An 18,211-nucleotide genomic window follows, 5' to 3' on the forward strand; every position below is an offset into this window, starting at 1 on the left:
ATGCATTTTTATTATTGATAAAATAGGCAAGAATCAGACAGAAGCCTCAATTAATCAAGGCAAAAGTAACTAAAATAAATCATAGGTATTTTAGGAAAAGAGAAAAATGATGCACTTTTAAAAGTACAAAAAAGCTACAAACACTTAGACAATACTGAAAAATAAAAATAATTGTAAAATAAACATTATTTACCTTGCTGTTTGTGGTATGTGAATTCTCTACTTGTTAGACAGAACCATCGCTTCTTGAAATTCTTTTTACCGATCCGAGTCCTTCCCTGAGCTCTTTTGTACATTTCTCTGTAAAGACAGAATCAAATGAAATGCAACCATTAGTCTTCAAAACCATTTCTTGAGATATGACATTATTGTTCATCATGTAAAAATCTACTTCACTGTACATATAAAACCTACTACTTGTTCACAACACATCCTCAAGATTACCTCCCAATATGGTGATTGTGTGCAGGCTTCCAAAACAGGAAAAGAGTTTGAAAAACACACAGTTCAGACCACTGCTTGTAGCAGTAAATTTGGAGTGGATACGTAACTTGTTCAGATCTAGAATTCCAAATTTTCACAAAAGGGAATAAGGTGTATCTAACTACAAGATCCTCTCTTTCCTGCCACTTTCTCCATGTAATTGTACTTGGCCTTATCTGGATCAGAAAGTGAGTATCAATAAAATGACACTGAACATGGCTCAACAGCAAGGGCAGACAAACTGTATTTAGTACACTTTACTAACTCTTTCTTTTATTTTGAACAGCCGCCATCAATTTATTACTATAACCAAGTGTTGATCTAGTGCAATTTCCTCCTTCATTTCCATTCAGTATTTTAATGAGAGATATGTTTCTTCCTTGTTTGAAATTTGGATGCCCATTTGATCTTTTATTCTTATAAACCCGCTTCTCAAGTAAATTAAAATGTTCTCAGGTAAATGAAAATATTTTTCCCCATGAATGTTGCTCACATCATCACCTATTCTCAATCAATATCAAGCCAAAGACAGTTATTTTTTAGGAAGAGTGACTTTGACCTCAATCAGCATTCTGTCACTAAATGTTAACTATTTCAATTACAGGGTAGTTTTCTATCTAACTTTAAAGGCAGAAAGAACATTGAGTTGGCCAGGCTTATACAGAAGGTAGGATAATTCTAAGTTAATAACATCGTTTTAAAATACACTTTCACAATCCTCAGAGGACATATACTGAACTGTGACAGTAATGCAGTCTTCAATAGGTTTTCAGCTGCTTTTAATTACTTTTTAAAGTATTTAGAAGATGAGTTATGAAAGTTTGCAGCTGTTTTTTTAAATTAACTTTCTATATACTAAGAATTTTCTAAATTACAAATATAGTAATTTCTACAGTATATCTGACATTTTAGTAAGCATTAATCTGAATCTCGCATTAATGAAAAAAGACTGAAATCAATTCTATTATGGAATTATAAAAATTATAAAAATTCAAGATGTATTCACCCTTCTTTTAGATGTACTGGCTCGCTCACACCACTGGGCTCTTTACTCTCAGTAGAGGAAACATCATCTAGGAACTTAAGGAAAAAAACCACAGGGAATATAAATATACAATATTCAGAAACACAAAAACCCCAAAAGCTATTTTGAAAATATAAATGGACAGTTTCTCCTTGAACAGAACAGTTATTTTATGCAGCAGATGAAAACATATGGCAAGGTGTTGGAACAATGTAACAAGGGATGCCCAGAGGTCACACAAGCTTTCTTTAACGAGTTCCTAAACAGCAGACCCAATAACTATCTCTTTCAAAAAATGTACACTTTACTTTTTAAACTAAATTAGCTCAGTTCACTATGTGTAACTCTTGTGTATAGTTTTGCTATGTTGTTTTCTGGTTTGGGGTTTTTTTAATGTCTGAAACAGACCACAACTTTCTTCTTCTCTCTAGCAGAAAACTGAACACTAACACAACCTTTTAATAATGAAGATTAATCAGCTACACCAACAATTAAAAAAAATACAGTTGAAAGGTACCTTTTTAACAGATTCAGTAAATTTTTCTTCTTGAAATGTTTTGAAAAACTCACACATAAATGTCTCCTTGAAACTTGACTGAAAGGAAAAGTATATTGACATAAATAAACTTTCATATGAACTTTCAATAAGCAGAATGTTTGAAATGAGAAAGAATTTTAACAGCCTTACAAGTTTACTTTTGGTCAAACTTCCCCAGCTCCCCAAAGTCTGGATGGCTTTTGATATAAGAGTTAATGTTCTAGAAGTCTGTGCATCCTAAAACAAGGAAACAAAATTCAGAAGTCATACGTTTTCACAGTTCCGGGTAGAACTGATTAAAAAATTAAAATGTCAAGAAAGAGTATTATATTACACAATGCAGTAAATCTGGTACATCTTCATTTCTTTTCTTTGCCCCAAAAGAAAAAAAAAAGCATATGAAATGATCTAGTTTATTAGCTACTGCATAGTGTTTAATATTTTAGCCACTATCACTAGAATTTAATATTAGTACCGGGGAAACATTTTTATCTATAAAACATTGGAAACCCTCAAATCCTGTAATCATTACTACACATCTAACAAACCTCTGAACAATAAACATAAAGAACCACTGCAGGACAAATGGTCCAAGTGCTCATAATAAAAAGTGAAATTTAAAATTTTGTCTTTAATGCTTTTACTTGATTTGTTTGCTACCTCACCGATTGCATTTTAATGCAGAATTATAAACACAGCCTCCAAAAGTGGCCTTGCTGTTCCCTTTTAGATGTTTAATCCTCACATGTTAAAATTCTGTAATTTTTTTACTCAAAAAAAATGGATCATGTCAAAACAATGAATTTGAGTAAGTATATCTTTTTCTTTTGAAGGCACAACACAACTAAGTAAATAAAATAAGGTAATAATGATAACCTCTAGAGAAGCAGATTGTTCATATGTTTTCTGTATTTAATGTGAAAAATACAGGTTTTTTAATCTTGATATTCCTGTCTTTGGAATTGTTTTGTACTCTATCTACTTGACAAACAAAACCAGAAAATTTGTGAACCCATTGTAACTAGTGGAGTCCAGGATAAATACACCAAGCAATTACTGGATAATGCTACAACCTCTGCTTAAGACCCACATGGTAATACATGTCTGGATGTTTCATTTCCTTGGTGGAAAGAATCATGGCAGTTTAGGCCTGTACCTTAAAGGACCCTCAGTCATGTTGCTATTTCACCCCAGAAGCACATTCCCAAATAAAGCACAGCATCTTTAATATTGAAAGCTCTTTCACATCATTTGAGAATACACCCCATAAAGACTGAAATATCTGATGCTTGAAGAATTGCAAATATCTTACTTCTTTTGGAAACTGAACCTAGAGACATTTATTCATCTTATTTCCCAGATACTGAAAGTAACTTATGCCTTCCCAAACAGATCTGACGGAATGAATAAAACAGAACAAAGCTTCACAAGACTTACTGGATGGTGAGGTCGTAAATGAAAAGTATGAGGTGAGACTACGGCTACAGCAAAGAAACGAAGAAACACAAAGCTGCTCACTGCAGAATACTGTACATGAGGGTCATCTGCAGAGAAAAACCATGAAATGTAACATGCACTGAACTTAACAGGAAATCATGAAGACAGTTAACATAAAAATCCTTGAGAAGATAACACCAGAGGAGACATTCATATTTTAAAATAGATTAGAAAAATCAATGAAGTGCATGAAATGAGAAGGGTGGTCATGGTAAGAAATGTTCTCCTTATAGTGGAGTGTTTACTGCTTATTTATCTGAAAAGAAGTTCTATTCCCATACAACTGGCTCATCAACTCCACTGGGACAAACAATGAGATGATTGCAAGCATTTACATACACAGTTGATTAGGACTGGCTGGATGCTGCACCCAAAGATAAAACACTGCAGCAGCTGCCTCTAAACTCTGGGGCTATTGCATTTATTCACCTGGAAAGCTACTCACTGATAATTCAAATACATTAATGCTGCATGACAAATACAGTCAACGCATAGGAACAAATATAATTGCAGTTCTGAGTCGCATCACAAGCCCATGCTGTTATATAATTCTGATGATGTAAATGAGAATTTTCTCATTAAATATTTTGGGTATATTTACTTTTATACCGGGAAACACAGTGAGGTCACATTCTTACTCTAATGACCACTACAATCTCATCTGGTAGGTCAGCTTTTCTGAATTGACTGTCTGAACCAGAGCAATTTATGGCTCAGTTTCAGTGATAAACATGAATCAGTGAGATGTTCCGCATTATAAGGAGCATATTCTTCACCTGTAGCTTCTTACAGGACATTTCAGATTTTAACTGACTGAAGTATGAGTACTTCAGACCCACTACATTAATCTGATATTAAAAGCATTCTGAAAGAATAAAGCTATTCTAATACAGGTCACATTTACAAACCCATTAAATAATTTTTATTATCCACCCTCCTCAAAACTACCCATAACTAGTTTAGCTATAGCAGTACTAAAGCTATCTTCAGAGAACTTATGAATGTGCTGGTCATCATTAACAGAGTGACAGTTCATGTAAAGATGCAAATGCTAAATTGATTTTCAAGTTCACATCATGCTTCTTTAGAAGCAATAAACAGAACATCTCATAAAAATTTTAAGTATCTTTCAAATAAATCACTTCCTGTCTTGCTTGTGCTTTTTTTTCTATTATCTTGTACTTTTTTTGCTGACTTCTCATTTGCTGCTGTCTTGCAGTTTCCGACTTGCTATATTTTTGTATCAGAAAACAAAAAATAGCTCTTGACTGACCACAAAGTTTCGCTATATCTTACAGAAAAACAAATGCCTGTCAAAGTTCAGGGCACAGCTTTGGACAAGACAAGAATTTTAACAATTCCCATAAAGTAACTGCAGAAGTTTTCAGTCTGAACACCACTTTCAGGAGTTTTTAGACAACACTTACTTGGAAATCTTTTGGCAGCCAGATGCCTCAAGGAATAAAAAACATCACACATTAGTGTAGGACAACTGATACTTGACCGCACTATTTCACGGAACACTTTGTCCACGTAATATCGGAGATTTTCCTGCAATTATGAAAAAAGGTATTTTTTCAGACCATGAACATTCATATTTCACCTTTTCTTTTCCCTGGGCACAAACATAACACTGTCTGACTATTCAAAACTGAATTCTACTACAGTGCATATTTTAAAAGCCTCATAATGTTTATATGGCATTACTACTGTTAAAAGGTAGTTTAATGGTATTTACTTAAAGTATCTAAGCACTGTCTAGCAATAGAAACTACCTATCAATTCCTGGTTTTGTCATCTGACAACAGGGAAGGAACATTTCCCATGTATATCAAGGTAACGTTAACTTTATTGCAGCAACTGCTGCCTTAAACATCAGCATACTCTGATAAGAGGGAAGCAGCCAGCAAAACTTCAATGAAAAATGCTAGAGTAGTTCTAATTAGGTACATCATAATCTAGATGCTGAGTACAGGACATCAGGAATCAAAACACCAAAATAACTGATTAGAATTACTGTCATCTTTAGTTTCTCCTCTCTGTCTCATTTTCCACTGGACTTTTCCATTGCTGTCTTCATAAAGAAGAGTAAGAAAATACAGCTTTTTCTTTCTTTACTCTGAAAACAGTCATATTGCTACTATGAGTTACTCATTTTCCATTACAAAGAGCTGCTTTAAAAAATGCTTCTTTCAGATTTTGAGACCAGTTGGGAAACTCACCATATTAATTTCCACATTATCCCCCTCTCTTAATTTGATGGGATCTATTTCACAGGGTTTAGGAGACTCACATATCTGAAACAAACAAATAAAACTATAGAAGTTCAATTTTTTAGACGAAGTATGGAAACGCACACATTAAAAACCAGATTCTTATATTTAGGAATAATGTTCTAAATAGGTCCTAACCATCTTTAACAACATGCAATGATCATCCCCACTTTTGTTTGTGCATTTTCAAATGATTGATTACATAAAGCATCACATGGGCACATTCTGCTATGTGTTAGAGGCCGCAATGACTTTCACTGACTGTTTCTTTTGAAGCATCTGGAACATAAATAACAAAACACAGCTCCTCCCACTAAACTTAAGCAATTATTGTTCAATTAATTTTTCCTCTAGGATTCCCCTACATGAATAATTCCTACCACAGAGCTGAAACAAGAATGTCTATCCAACAGAGATGGATACTTCAAGGGGGCTGAGCTTCCCCAAAGAAGTTGCAGTAGGATAACATACCTCATCAATAACAGGTTTCAAAGTAACCTTTAGGTAGTGCTTCCCCACTATTTTCATCATTTCATCTACACACCGAGTTGCTAATGAGTTGCCTCTGAAGATTGTGTTTGCTTCTCTGTAAAAAATAAATTATTTTCTTTGAACAGGGAAACAACAAGTTCAGTTACAAAATTTAATTTATACTCTATCTTGCTATTAAATAATTATTTTTAAAAATTTGCAATATATTTTAATCAGGAATTCCAGAACACATATACCAAGCTTCCAATGGCATTCAGTAACAAAAAGAGTATGAACAAGAATATTATTACAGCAATTACCAAACCCAGGAACATAAATAAAGCCATAAGAAAAAGCCTAAGAAATTTCATACAATTAAAATTATAGTGCAGTGTGGAACATGAGAAAGAATAACTGGAGAAAATCCCAAAATAATGAAAATTGTACCTCGCAATATACAATTTCTCCTGCAGTAGTCATGGTGAAAATATCTGGAGCTACAGCACACTGCTACACTACACCACTAAACCCAGACACTTAAACCAAAGCATAATTTAATCCAAGGTTATATTTTTATTCATTACAGCTGCTGAAGAAAACTGACAGCTAGCTGTGCAAAGTGTATCTTTCTAATCTAAGAGATTTAGTTTAAGCTGCCTTTGTTACAGTTTAATTACAATGGAATGTGTGTACTAAAATGCAGTTTAGAAAATCATTTTCTATGAGTCACCTCTTTCTACACAGTTAAGCCGTCTCACATTATTTAAATCAAGACTAAGTGCCTTGAAATTAACTGTCCTGTGGTGACAAAATCCCTCCACACCTCCACTGGACATGACCTGGCATTGCAGTGATTGCTACTCACATCTGCTTTATTTCTCTCCTAACCAGAGAGCTGCAAATTCACAGACCATATGCTGCTGCTTGGAGAAACTCCTGTGCTTGCTGCTTGCAAGACATGCAGGCCACATTCTTAATTACATGGTAACTTTGCAGAAAAAGAGCAGCCCTCATTTAAGCCACATGTTAAAGGAAACAGGATAAGATTTTCAACAATTTAAAGATGTTCCATCTGAGTTTGTAAGTTTTGATCTAATGCACAGTAGTCAAATTCTACTGTGGTGTGGTCAAATAAAGACATTTAAAATAAAAACTATACACTCTAAGAAAAACCATGTACTCTCTGTAAAAAGTTTTACCAAAATGCCCAGCACCCTTAACACTGACTCCCAGCTTCAAAGTGAGTTTAATGAATGCTTTTTAAAATGAGCATTGAAAGAGGAATACATTTAGTCAGTTTTACATGAGAGAAAGAAACCAAAGGGCTTACTTATCAGTGCTGTATCATGAAGCCCTGTGAAAGTCTAAGATTAATTTTAGAAAGGATGACATCAATAAACATGAAATACATACTGGGTGTCCTTCAGATCTAGTTCTGCCACTGCTGCAACAAAGGGAACCAGCTTATGGTGGTGCAGGAAGAGCCGTACCAGAGGCAGCACAGCATCGTACTTGTCTCGACACACTTCACTCAGAATGTAGGCAGCAGATGCAGAAACAGGCTGTGAGAAAGCAGAATATGAAATCTGAGTAAAGCAGTCAAATGTTCTTTGTGTATTTGAAAAACTATAGATCAAATCTAATGAGACTATAGACAGTTTGTTAACAGAAAGTTTCAATATTTGCTGTGTTAACATGGCAATTAAACACTTCCATTCCGGAGTTACTTAATTGAAAATTAGTATTATCTACTCTATAAATATATTTATAGAATGGAATTCAGTAGCTACTCATCCTACTCATTCTCCCTAAAGGGTTACACTATGGCTTTGTTACAAACCCAAGTTAGAGGCAGAAAGCAATTGTTTTACTATAATGCCATGTATCTTTATAGGACTGTATCTTTATAAACCTACCATCAAGGGACATTAAAATTAATTTCTCACCCTTCTAAAGTGTTTGTTGCCACTGTACAGTTGGGAATTTCAATACAAAACCTAAATTATTTCAGTAGAAAAGACCACAGCTGACTGCTGCTACCTATATACTCAGCTATTCCTGAATTCCAGTGAAGCAGTATTTGAATATGGGCCAGCAAATACTTTAGTCACATCTGCCTCCTCTATCTTTCTTCTCCTCTGTCAGTACTTCACTAACACTGAATTGATGAAAAGCTGTAAAAGACCTAAGAATATAAAGTCTGGTTACTACGATTTGATTCCTGTCCCAATGTTTTGTAAACACTCTACCACACTTTGCTCTTTGTCACCATATCCTGGTGAGAAATCCAGTCATGCTGATTAACATCCTGGGGAAGGCAGAAGCAATTCAGAAGTAGAATTTGAAATAAATTCTGAAGTAGATCCTTTTTGTTAATTATCTGCCCTTCAGTGCCAGTAATGAATCAGTGTCCCTGGAAAACCTCTAAATCCAAGAAGCCAATGGAAAAATACAATATTGAAAAGAGCAACCAATAACAAGGAAGTATTTTATCTCCTCCAGGTACATAGCAAAGGTTATTTTTGTCTCCACTGATTCTTCTAAAATAAGAAGAAAATCCTGGTACTTTGGAGCAGAAGAGCTCTAGAAGCTGTTCATCTGGGTGTGACAGAAGTAATTACAACAAATAAACAAAACCAATTATCTAGATATGAGTAATTCATATTGTCTCACAACTGCATAATCCATTTTTAGTTTTCATGTCAATTAAATTTTCAACAAATGTACCTGAACATCTGAAGATTTTAGCAGCAGATTCCTTAGAGAAGTGTAGTACTCAGATGGAAGTACACAGTCTTCAGTGTAACAGATATTTAATCTAAGTGATCCCAAATCATCAGTTTTAGAAGACTTGTTTCCATTTTCTCTTGGCTGAAGTAAGTACCTGTAAGCAACAGGACAATTATAAATATTAGATACCTATTTCATTCATTTGACTAATTCCATAATAAAGCAAAGTATCACACTTAACTATTTCAGTATACATGCATTGTATCTGAAAACTGGCAAAAAACTCAGAAAAAAACCCCCCTTGAGAAAAGTAAAAACATGAGCAACATTTAATTCATCTTTAACACACAACGGAACTTATATTTATTTTCTCACATCTTTGCAAACAGTAGAATAGGATATACTTTTGGTAGATTAACAGGGAATAGCAGGAATAGTTTGAGATTACACTGGGCCATCTCATTTTACATCTAGGTTATATTTAGTGTGTTGGACACTGCAGGTGAAACAGCTAATGTGAAAAATTTAAATGGTCTTGGCTGAGACCAGAAAAAGCACATAACATTAACAGGCTCCACTCTTGAGAAACAAGATACAGGGAAAAGGCAGATTTTTTTTTTTCTACTCTTAATAGAAAATACATTCAACAATTCATTGGCTGCAGTTTCACTGCATTCCACCAGGAGGTGCAGCTCTACAAAAATGTTAACAGCTTTTAAGTGGTGTCACAGTAATTTTAACACACATCCCAACAAACTGAAACCCCACCTCCAAATATTCTTTTACAATCATATAGCTCTACAAGCAGGAGATCAGACCTTTTTTTCATAATCAGATGCAGTGCTGATGAAGGCATGCTAACATAAAATAAAACTGATTTACCAGGAGAACCTCTCCTTAACAGCATGACTCTTAGGCTTATTTTCCAAATATTTAGTAGTACAGATAATTTCTCTGCTGTACTTCAGCTGCATTCGAAACCATATTACATAAATTAGCAATAGTATAAAAGATTTCTTATTTTTAATCACAGAATTGTTTCTGATAAGCAGATCATACTTGGATATGAGGATGTTCAATGCAAAGTGTGCCTACAAAGCATATTAGCAGACACACTCAAGAGAACTAGACATGAGTTAGAGTTCAAAAAGCTACACCAACAGCTCACTGCCAATGAGCCCATGCTGATACAATCTTTCTCTCTCCAGGTTGTTAACAGATGCCTGTTTTTATGTTAATATGGTCATACAGCTGTTGATGAGACACTGGCAGAACAAGCCCATGCAAAAAACCAGAAACTCCAGCACAAACACCTACAGGATCACATTCAAGCGCCAAGAGTCTGAATTCAACATCCAAGACACTTGGAGCCTGAGGTGGGTACATGGAGCAGAGCCATAATGGTTCCTGGCCAAGACCTGTGTTACATTTAGTTCCTATTTACACATGTCCTTTCCATGTGTTTTCTGTGTGAATATGAAAGCACTTCCTCCATGCTTTTCCCTGTACTGAAAGGTTTACTAAAAGCAGAATATTTTACACACTTGGAGGCACTCAAATCCCTTGCACTCATCCTTTCCTGCTGCTAAGCATTTGGGACAGTAAAGGAGCTAGAGATGGGCTCCTGCTTCCTAAAACATCAGAAAGGAGGGTGCTGAGATGACCCATGCAGAAGTGTTTCTTTCCTGAATTCCCTTCATACTTCACCCTTCCAGTTCCTGTGCCTGCTCCCTTGATATGATATTGGGTTGCTTCTAGAAGATACTTCCAGAGTCTCCCCAAAAAAGAAAAAAACCCCCATACTTAATGATCAAATAAACTCTCCATCAGTCATTCTGGAAGTCTCACTTAAGAATTTAATTACAGGTGATGCAATTCTGAGAAGCTCCAGGTTTGCTGGGTAGGCTGAAGAGCACACAGAGATCACTGAAATCCAGCAACCTGACCAAGAGACAGTTACAGTCCATCTTCCCTTCACTCTCCACACTTCCCCTTCAAACATGCCACTATTCTGTGATTATGTGCAGACATGGGGAAGAGCAGAGCTAAATGAGCCTGCTGACAAGGTTAATTTATTGAGCAGGGAAGCTCTAGAAACATGTTTCACCTAGATTAGAACAGGAAAACACACTTTAATGAAGAGGTAGAGTAAGACATATCCTTTGCAAAAAAAACCATGCAAGACAAGCAAATTCACTTCCGAATCACCATTTCTCACCATGCTTGAAAGGAATCATTTCTTAACACCTTCACAGGAACTTTAATTTCTCCTAGAAAGATGTCTTGTACCAGATTCCCATTATTCCATAGGTCAACCCTGAAAACAGGAACATTGCTTAATTTTCTTTTCTCCCAGAGAGAAATAAGCAAGTTTACAATAACTGCCTTACAGCACCAATCCACATGCATGCAGGCAGCAAATGTTAGAAATCTCACTCCATTCTAAATAAATCAAGAAGACACAAACAAGTGGCTTATTAATCCATAAAGAACAGATAAAGAAACAAACAGTGAAAGTTAAGACTTGCAGACCTTGCATCAGTAAATAAAAGTGATACTGGCACAATGTACGGGTTCTGCGCAGTCTCCACCCCCAAATCTGTGCATGTTTCTTCTCAGGTAATTCAAGTGAACTTTTTAACCAATATATTTAAATGTCTACCTAACTGCTAGAATCTGGGACACTGCAATGCCACACCAACGCATGCGCTTGTTTCTCCAAGCAGCAGCTCGTACGCTTACAACCTCAAAGGGGATCCAGCTCCAGGCATGCACCCTGGGTTTGTTCTATTACTTCTTACCTCTCTGACATTTCTGACAGACAGCAGTTGTTAAGAACAAAAAAAACAAAAACAAAAAAACAAACAAAAACAAACAAAAACAAAAAAAAACTAGATTTGTTGGGGCATGACTATTTTTTCTAAATATATTTGCATCTACAATGAAACATACAGTTCTAATTAATGAAGCTAATAGTTAAAAACACACATACCAAGTTAGTTCTATAATGGCTATTTGGATTAACTGCTAAATTTTTCTTCTGATGCCTGTTAGGAAACATATGCTGGCCTTGAAGACTTTCTGTCATTCAGCAAATTTGGTGCATGTATGTGCAGGAGCACAAGAAATAAAAGAAACTGAGTACAGGGCTCTCTGCAGTTCTAACTACATTGCATAAATACAGAAAGACCTGCTCTGAGGGTAAAGCAGCAGAAAAGGAGACCATACTTTGAGTATTTGCATTTGCAAGGAAAAGATGAAAGACAAATGTTCCTCTAAAAAGCAAAGTGAAATTGTAAGAATCTCATAAAAGAGGCTTTCTCCTCTTTTTTTTATTAAGCCAGCCAAATATATTTGAAACTACAGACTAGGATCAGGTATGCCGGTATCTTTCAGTACCAGTTCTATTACCAATATTCTGGCCAAATTAATATAATTTGATAGAAGGTACTCATAGGCACGGGAAGTAAGTTTAGGCGGCTAGATACACTCAACCATTATTTACTTCAAAAAAAACCAACTAATCTTCAGTAAGAAATAAAAGTAAAAAAAAAGATAAATTTTCTATGTCACCTTTTCTACAAGTCTGATCAGTAATTCTATGGAGCTACACTAAGATAAGACAGGTATTTATTGTCTTGATGATAAAATATTATGATTATTAATGATTCTATGTAATCACTTTCTAATCCACATAACTTACCTGACTTCTAGTTTCTCAATATCTTCTTCTTCCACCTGAAACTGGGACTTTTTGGTGTAACTGCTGGACCTGGTTACCTGCAAGTAAATTCCTCCTATTAACACATTTTTTGTATTATGGATATCAAAAATCAAAGAAAACCCTCCCTGCCTCTAGCATAAGTAAATAGCTACTGTTCCTTATACAAAGGAAAAAGGTCAGTTGACCAAACAAACTGCCTTTTTCCAGAAAGCAGGAGAAAAATGGGTCAAGAAGGGTTCATGGTGAAAACTACTGAAGGCTGATAAATGAGGGAATTACAGTATAGACCTATTAGAAAGAACAACAAGAAGTATGACATGAAACTGGCAACAATAGTTGTACGCCTTCCAACTCTCAGTACAGCATGCTTTAAATGTGAATCTGATTTTTATTACTGACACAAATCAGATGAAAACTTAAACTCATAATTTCTTTACTGTCAGATAACTCATGTAGAATTGAAATCAACTCCTAAATAACAAGTTACTAAATTAAATTTTTAAAATAAAATAAACTTTTTTGGGTATAATCACTATTTTAGTTTATTAAATAAATATGTTGTTTGGGTTTTTTAAGTCAAGCTTGAAAATATTGAAATAGAAATCCATGGGATAGGTTAAAGTTATCTCAGAATTCCAGATGGCAACAGATGATATATAAAGTGATTCAAGATAGGGAATTACCTTCATATATGTGCTTGTGAGAAAGTAATTTCTCACACAGCAATTGGAGGGGAATGCTATTGTCAGGCAGACAGAAATTTCAGTATGTCATCCACTTACATTTGAGAGGCCAGTTAAAGCTCTTCAATTTGTCTGAAGAGAGCTTTCTGCATTAGGTACTGCTATGCAGCTTGCTTAAAAGTATCTGAAGGGTTGCATAAAATAGATAAACAGGAAGAACAGCACACAGAAAGTTACCTCAAAATAAAATGTTTCATTAAACTGCGGATTGCTTGTTTTCTTCTTAACTTTGGTCTTCTTTTGGTCATTCCTGTTCCAATGTGGTAAAATTTTTACCATAGACAACTTAAAACACACAATTATAAAGACATTCTATTGTCAAGAAGGACCCATGCATTTACATTAAACATTTTTTGTTATTCTACAATTCACTTTGATCAATGAGGAAAATCTTAAAATTAGTTCATCTTCACAATACAGTTTAAAGAGCTAATATTTTAAATGCTGTATCTAGCTAACCATGCATCTATCCAACTCAAAGGTTGTATTTAATTTCACAAACAGGTAAAACTTACATATATTAATTAAAATACATTAACAATTTCTAATGCATTTAGAATTTAAATTTCTTTACCACTGCCTGAAGGTAATGAGCATACTTTTCCTTGTCTTGTCCATCTGCAGTTTCTGTTTTTCCCACCCTCTTCTGCTGGTGAAGTACCCACTACTTCTTTATAGACAGAGGCTTCTACCCAAGACACTGAAGGTTTTCTTTGAAAGCAACTGCTGCTCATGTTAGATATGAAGCAGCACAGGGTCAAACAAAACAACTGCCCCCACTTCCTTGTGGGTTGGTTTTGGTATTTTTTTTTTTAATTTTACAAGTTTGATAAAGGAATACCGTTTTATTTATTTATTTATTTAGCAAAGGGCTGTGGTAGTATAAAATGGCTTTCCAAATGCAAGAAATACATGTGAGAAAAACAGACAAGGGAGAAGAAAAATTGCCCTAAGTATCAACTACCTATTTTCAGGCACTGAACATATAAATATTCCAGTCATAGTCCTTGAGTCACGCATGCATAAGACTGGAAAATCTTAACCAGGAATTCCTGTCAGATTTGCACATATATTCCCATACTAACAGGGTAAATATTTTGTGGGACCAGCATTCTCCCACTTCCATCCATATCACAGGACTCAAACAGAAAATGTATGTCAATTTACCTTCTTTGCCATTTGGCCCCATGATTCCTAAGTATAATGGGTGAGCCTCCCTAGTCTTCTTAGGAAAAACCCAAACAAACAAAACAAAAAACCCTCCAAGCCAAACCTAAAAATATGATCATTTATTACCAAGGAGAAAAAAAAATGCTCCATGCAGAGCTTACTCAGGGACAATCCGTCCAACGTCTTTAGGCCAAGCAAGTCTGGTACAACACATCCTGGCACTATGCTCAAAAAGGCAATTCCTCAGCACCAGAAAAAGGAAAGGGTCTGATGGGGCAAAAAAAGAAGCAACTGAATCTTATCCTCCTTATTGGGCAGGGACATAGTGAATGTGTGGGATGGGGGATTTTTCTTAAACGAAAAAACCCAGCAGTTACTGAGGATTACTGGTCCCAAACAAGGAGATATTTGAACTGTGTGGACTTTGAACACAACATCCTGAAGGTGTTCCAGAACCTCTCCTCTCTCGTCTCCTCCCAATTACTACATATTTGCTGCAAAGAAACCCACACATTAAGAAAAACAGAGAAGAGAGGAAGGTGAGTGAGCAACTGACTGTATCACAACAGACAGGAATTTCACATAAATTAACAGGAAGTACAGTGCAGAAATCCAATACAAAATGTAAGAAATGACTGAGTCATGTTAGTGCAGACAATTCAGACAGACCAAACACCATCCCAGGCTTGAGCATATGCCAGGGAAGGGAGAGAACAGTATCCATGGAGATGTGATGTACACATGAGAGCACTGGAAGATTTTTCTGTATTTTAAAGATTTTGCTTAAAACCTATTACTTTCTTTTCCAATTCAACATTACAGCATTTTTAGATTTATTAATTTTATATTAAAATGTTACCTGGAAGGACCCACAAGAGAGACTGTTGCATAAGGATCACAATTCTGTCCGTTTATAAGAGGTAACCCATGGCACTCCTTTATGCTATAAGGAAAAGGCAAACGATAGATCAGTGAAGCAATTATTTGGCTTTAAAAAATAAAATCCAAACAATGCTTTCTTTTTGAAAACTTTTCATATCCTGCTGTATTAGACAGAGATATAGCTATACACTGATCCAACACACTGCATGTACTCGAAGAAGAACTCTAGATGATAACACAAAATAATACTCAAGTATACAGTCAGACTTGGGGGGCTCTCAGAGAACAAAACTCTTGAAATTGCTTTGATAAAGAAACTCCAGTATCACACATGAATGACAAAATCCTAAGTAAAATGAACTGCTATATGTTAGGAAAAACTGCAGATTTCATTAACTTAAATTTGATTTTTCAAGGCCCACAAAAAGCTATCTGGCCTCAACCAATGGCAGCAACTGTATCTGAAAGGCGTTGAAATGGATTGAAATATTTAATTTTGGACAAATTACTTTCTGAATTAGGCTAAGAAATGCAAAGTCAAATCCTGAAATTATATCTAAAATTAAATATCTGAAACTATTATAGTATATAGTTCTAGCTCTGTCTTTGAAATAGTGCCTAAGGTTTATTTTCAATCCTGTTTCACAATAGTCCATGTTCAGGGTTAAATGACCATCAGGGTTAACAGGCCCTTTTCAAAATACTGTTTTCTTCCATAATTCATAGAGTAAGTGGTAAACTGGTGTTTAACAGGTACACAGGCACACTGTTCACCAGTCCTGATGCAAAAGGGACAGGATGGTTGGCAACTAATGCTCATGGAGACAGAGAAACCTCTTCTGGACCTTTTGTAAAGTCTTGCAATCTTTGAATCATCACAGCAGCAACACAGAGCTGGCTCAGCAAGTGGCCTAACCTTCAGATGCTGCCCACATATGAGCATTAACTAAAAAAAAAACTGGAACAACAAAAGTGAAGCAGAAGAGTTTGTAGCAGAAACCAGACTTTCGAATAAAATGATGCTCTAACGTAACCATACACACTGTAATTTAAGTCCAGAAACATTCCGCAGATTACAAAGATCTGAATGTTTTATTCCTGTTCTCTATAAAATAATGTATTTTTCAGCTGTATTGCAGGAATTTAACTAAATTAATTCAAGAAAGTTTCAATTGTCATGATTTGCTAGTTTGAACAAAATCCAAAACCTAGGCAACTTAAGGAAAAAATAACTTCTCTAAATTCATATGAACAATTAAGTAAATGTTCTAATATCATAATGTGGAATAATAAGTTGTGTAGATCAAGTTGAACTTATGTAGCTGCACACATTTTAAAATAAATGCTTTATGTGCTGTAGAAAAATGGTGTTAAAAGAATAACAGGAGCTGCAAATTCAAACACAAGAGTGGAACCAACAGACACAAACACTCCTGTGCTGTCTCAAAACTCCACCCTCTTTGGAGTATGCACAATTATAAACCAGATGGTATTTTCCCCCCCAAAAGTCCCTTTGTCTTAGCCAGTTCAGGGAACATTTAGTGCTGAACCACTGCACAATCATTTGTTATTTTTCTTCCAGTTATCAAGCATGTGGCCTTCAGCATTTCAATAATTTTTGAATCACAATGAACGCTACAGTGATTTCAAACCCACCATTTAAATGGGTTCTTGAAACATCCAGTTGTTTCATAAGCATTAATTGATTCCTCCTCCAACACATAAGTGGCACAGAAGAGTAGCAACAAAATTAAACTGTCTAGACTTTTCAGTCATTGGGGTATCTGATCTGAGGCAGGACTCGATTCTTTCAGACTGATGGGCATCCTGTAGCATAAAACACCCTCTGCAGCTCCTCAGGCTTTGCAGTTTCAGGTGCAAGTGCTGAGTGTACCTATAAATCAGCTGCAATTTGAACCTCATAGGAAATTCATAGCAGATGGATCAGTCAACCTTATCTGAAGAGAATTCAGCTGTTTTAACAAGAACACCACAATTTCTCTTCTTACAGTCTTTGACATGATCACCAAGCTCCTGGATTTCTCTAGCAAACAGATATGAGTCTGTGGGACTTTCGGTTACACAGCCTGTTCTGTTCTCTTGACCATAACATACACAAACTAAAGCAAGGCTTGTTTGTGGTTTCCTGCAAATTGAAAAACATTTTACTGACAACTTCACAGCCTTGCAGCAGAACTAGAATCTCTGGATTCATCACATGGATCTGTCACTTCCAGTTGATTTCATGCTCCACTGGCCTCCCTGTGGAGGCAGCTCTAGCACTCCATTTTCACCTCCTGCCCAAGTCTCAGATCTGCTGCCAGCAAGTACAGTCTGCCTAGTTTATTAGACAGCCTGTCCTGGTCCATCAGCCTGTCCCTGACCATCACCTCCTAATATCCCCAAATCTCTCTCTTCCACACCTATCAGGCACAAAAATTTCTTCCAAATTTTTTCACCTCCTCCCCTTCCATCTCTCACTCCAAGGTAGCCAGTCAGAGCCATCCCTTCAGTCTGCAGGTACTGCCTGGAGTCTGCTTTAGACACATATGTGACAGCACAGCCGAGTCAGCTGAACTGCAGCTTCTGCTTCTTCACAGGAAGCTTTTAACCTAAAAGCCAGTTGTCAGTTTGGCAAACTGAATTACCCTGCTGATGCAGGAGCCCTCCCAAGCT

General features: G+C 35.8%; 1 protein-coding gene across 1 annotated transcript in view; it reads right to left on the bottom strand.

Annotated features, from left to right (window-relative positions):
• Positions 1–18,211, bottom strand: part of RASA2 (RAS p21 protein activator 2) — a 45,472-nt gene that overhangs the window by 6,070 nt on the left and 21,191 nt on the right. The window contains exons 6-19 of the mRNA XM_053986553.1: positions 15,513–15,596; positions 13,661–13,733; positions 12,720–12,796; positions 11,235–11,333; positions 9,014–9,170; positions 7,700–7,848; positions 6,287–6,401; positions 5,765–5,839; positions 4,970–5,093; positions 3,483–3,589; positions 2,196–2,282; positions 2,025–2,102; positions 1,490–1,563; positions 194–300 (exon numbers count right to left, since the gene is read on the bottom strand). Of these exons, the coding sequence (XP_053842528.1) occupies positions 194–300; positions 1,490–1,563; positions 2,025–2,102; positions 2,196–2,282; positions 3,483–3,589; positions 4,970–5,093; positions 5,765–5,839; positions 6,287–6,401; positions 7,700–7,848; positions 9,014–9,170; positions 11,235–11,333; positions 12,720–12,796; positions 13,661–13,733; positions 15,513–15,596 (1,406 nt within the window). The remainder of the gene's footprint in view (positions 1–193; positions 301–1,489; positions 1,564–2,024; positions 2,103–2,195; positions 2,283–3,482; positions 3,590–4,969; positions 5,094–5,764; positions 5,840–6,286; positions 6,402–7,699; positions 7,849–9,013; positions 9,171–11,234; positions 11,334–12,719; positions 12,797–13,660; positions 13,734–15,512; positions 15,597–18,211) is intronic.

This window comes from Vidua macroura, chromosome 10 (assembly GCF_024509145.1).
Source record: "Vidua macroura isolate BioBank_ID:100142 chromosome 10, ASM2450914v1, whole genome shotgun sequence".
Taxonomy (NCBI): Eukaryota; Metazoa; Chordata; class Aves; order Passeriformes; family Viduidae; genus Vidua; species Vidua macroura.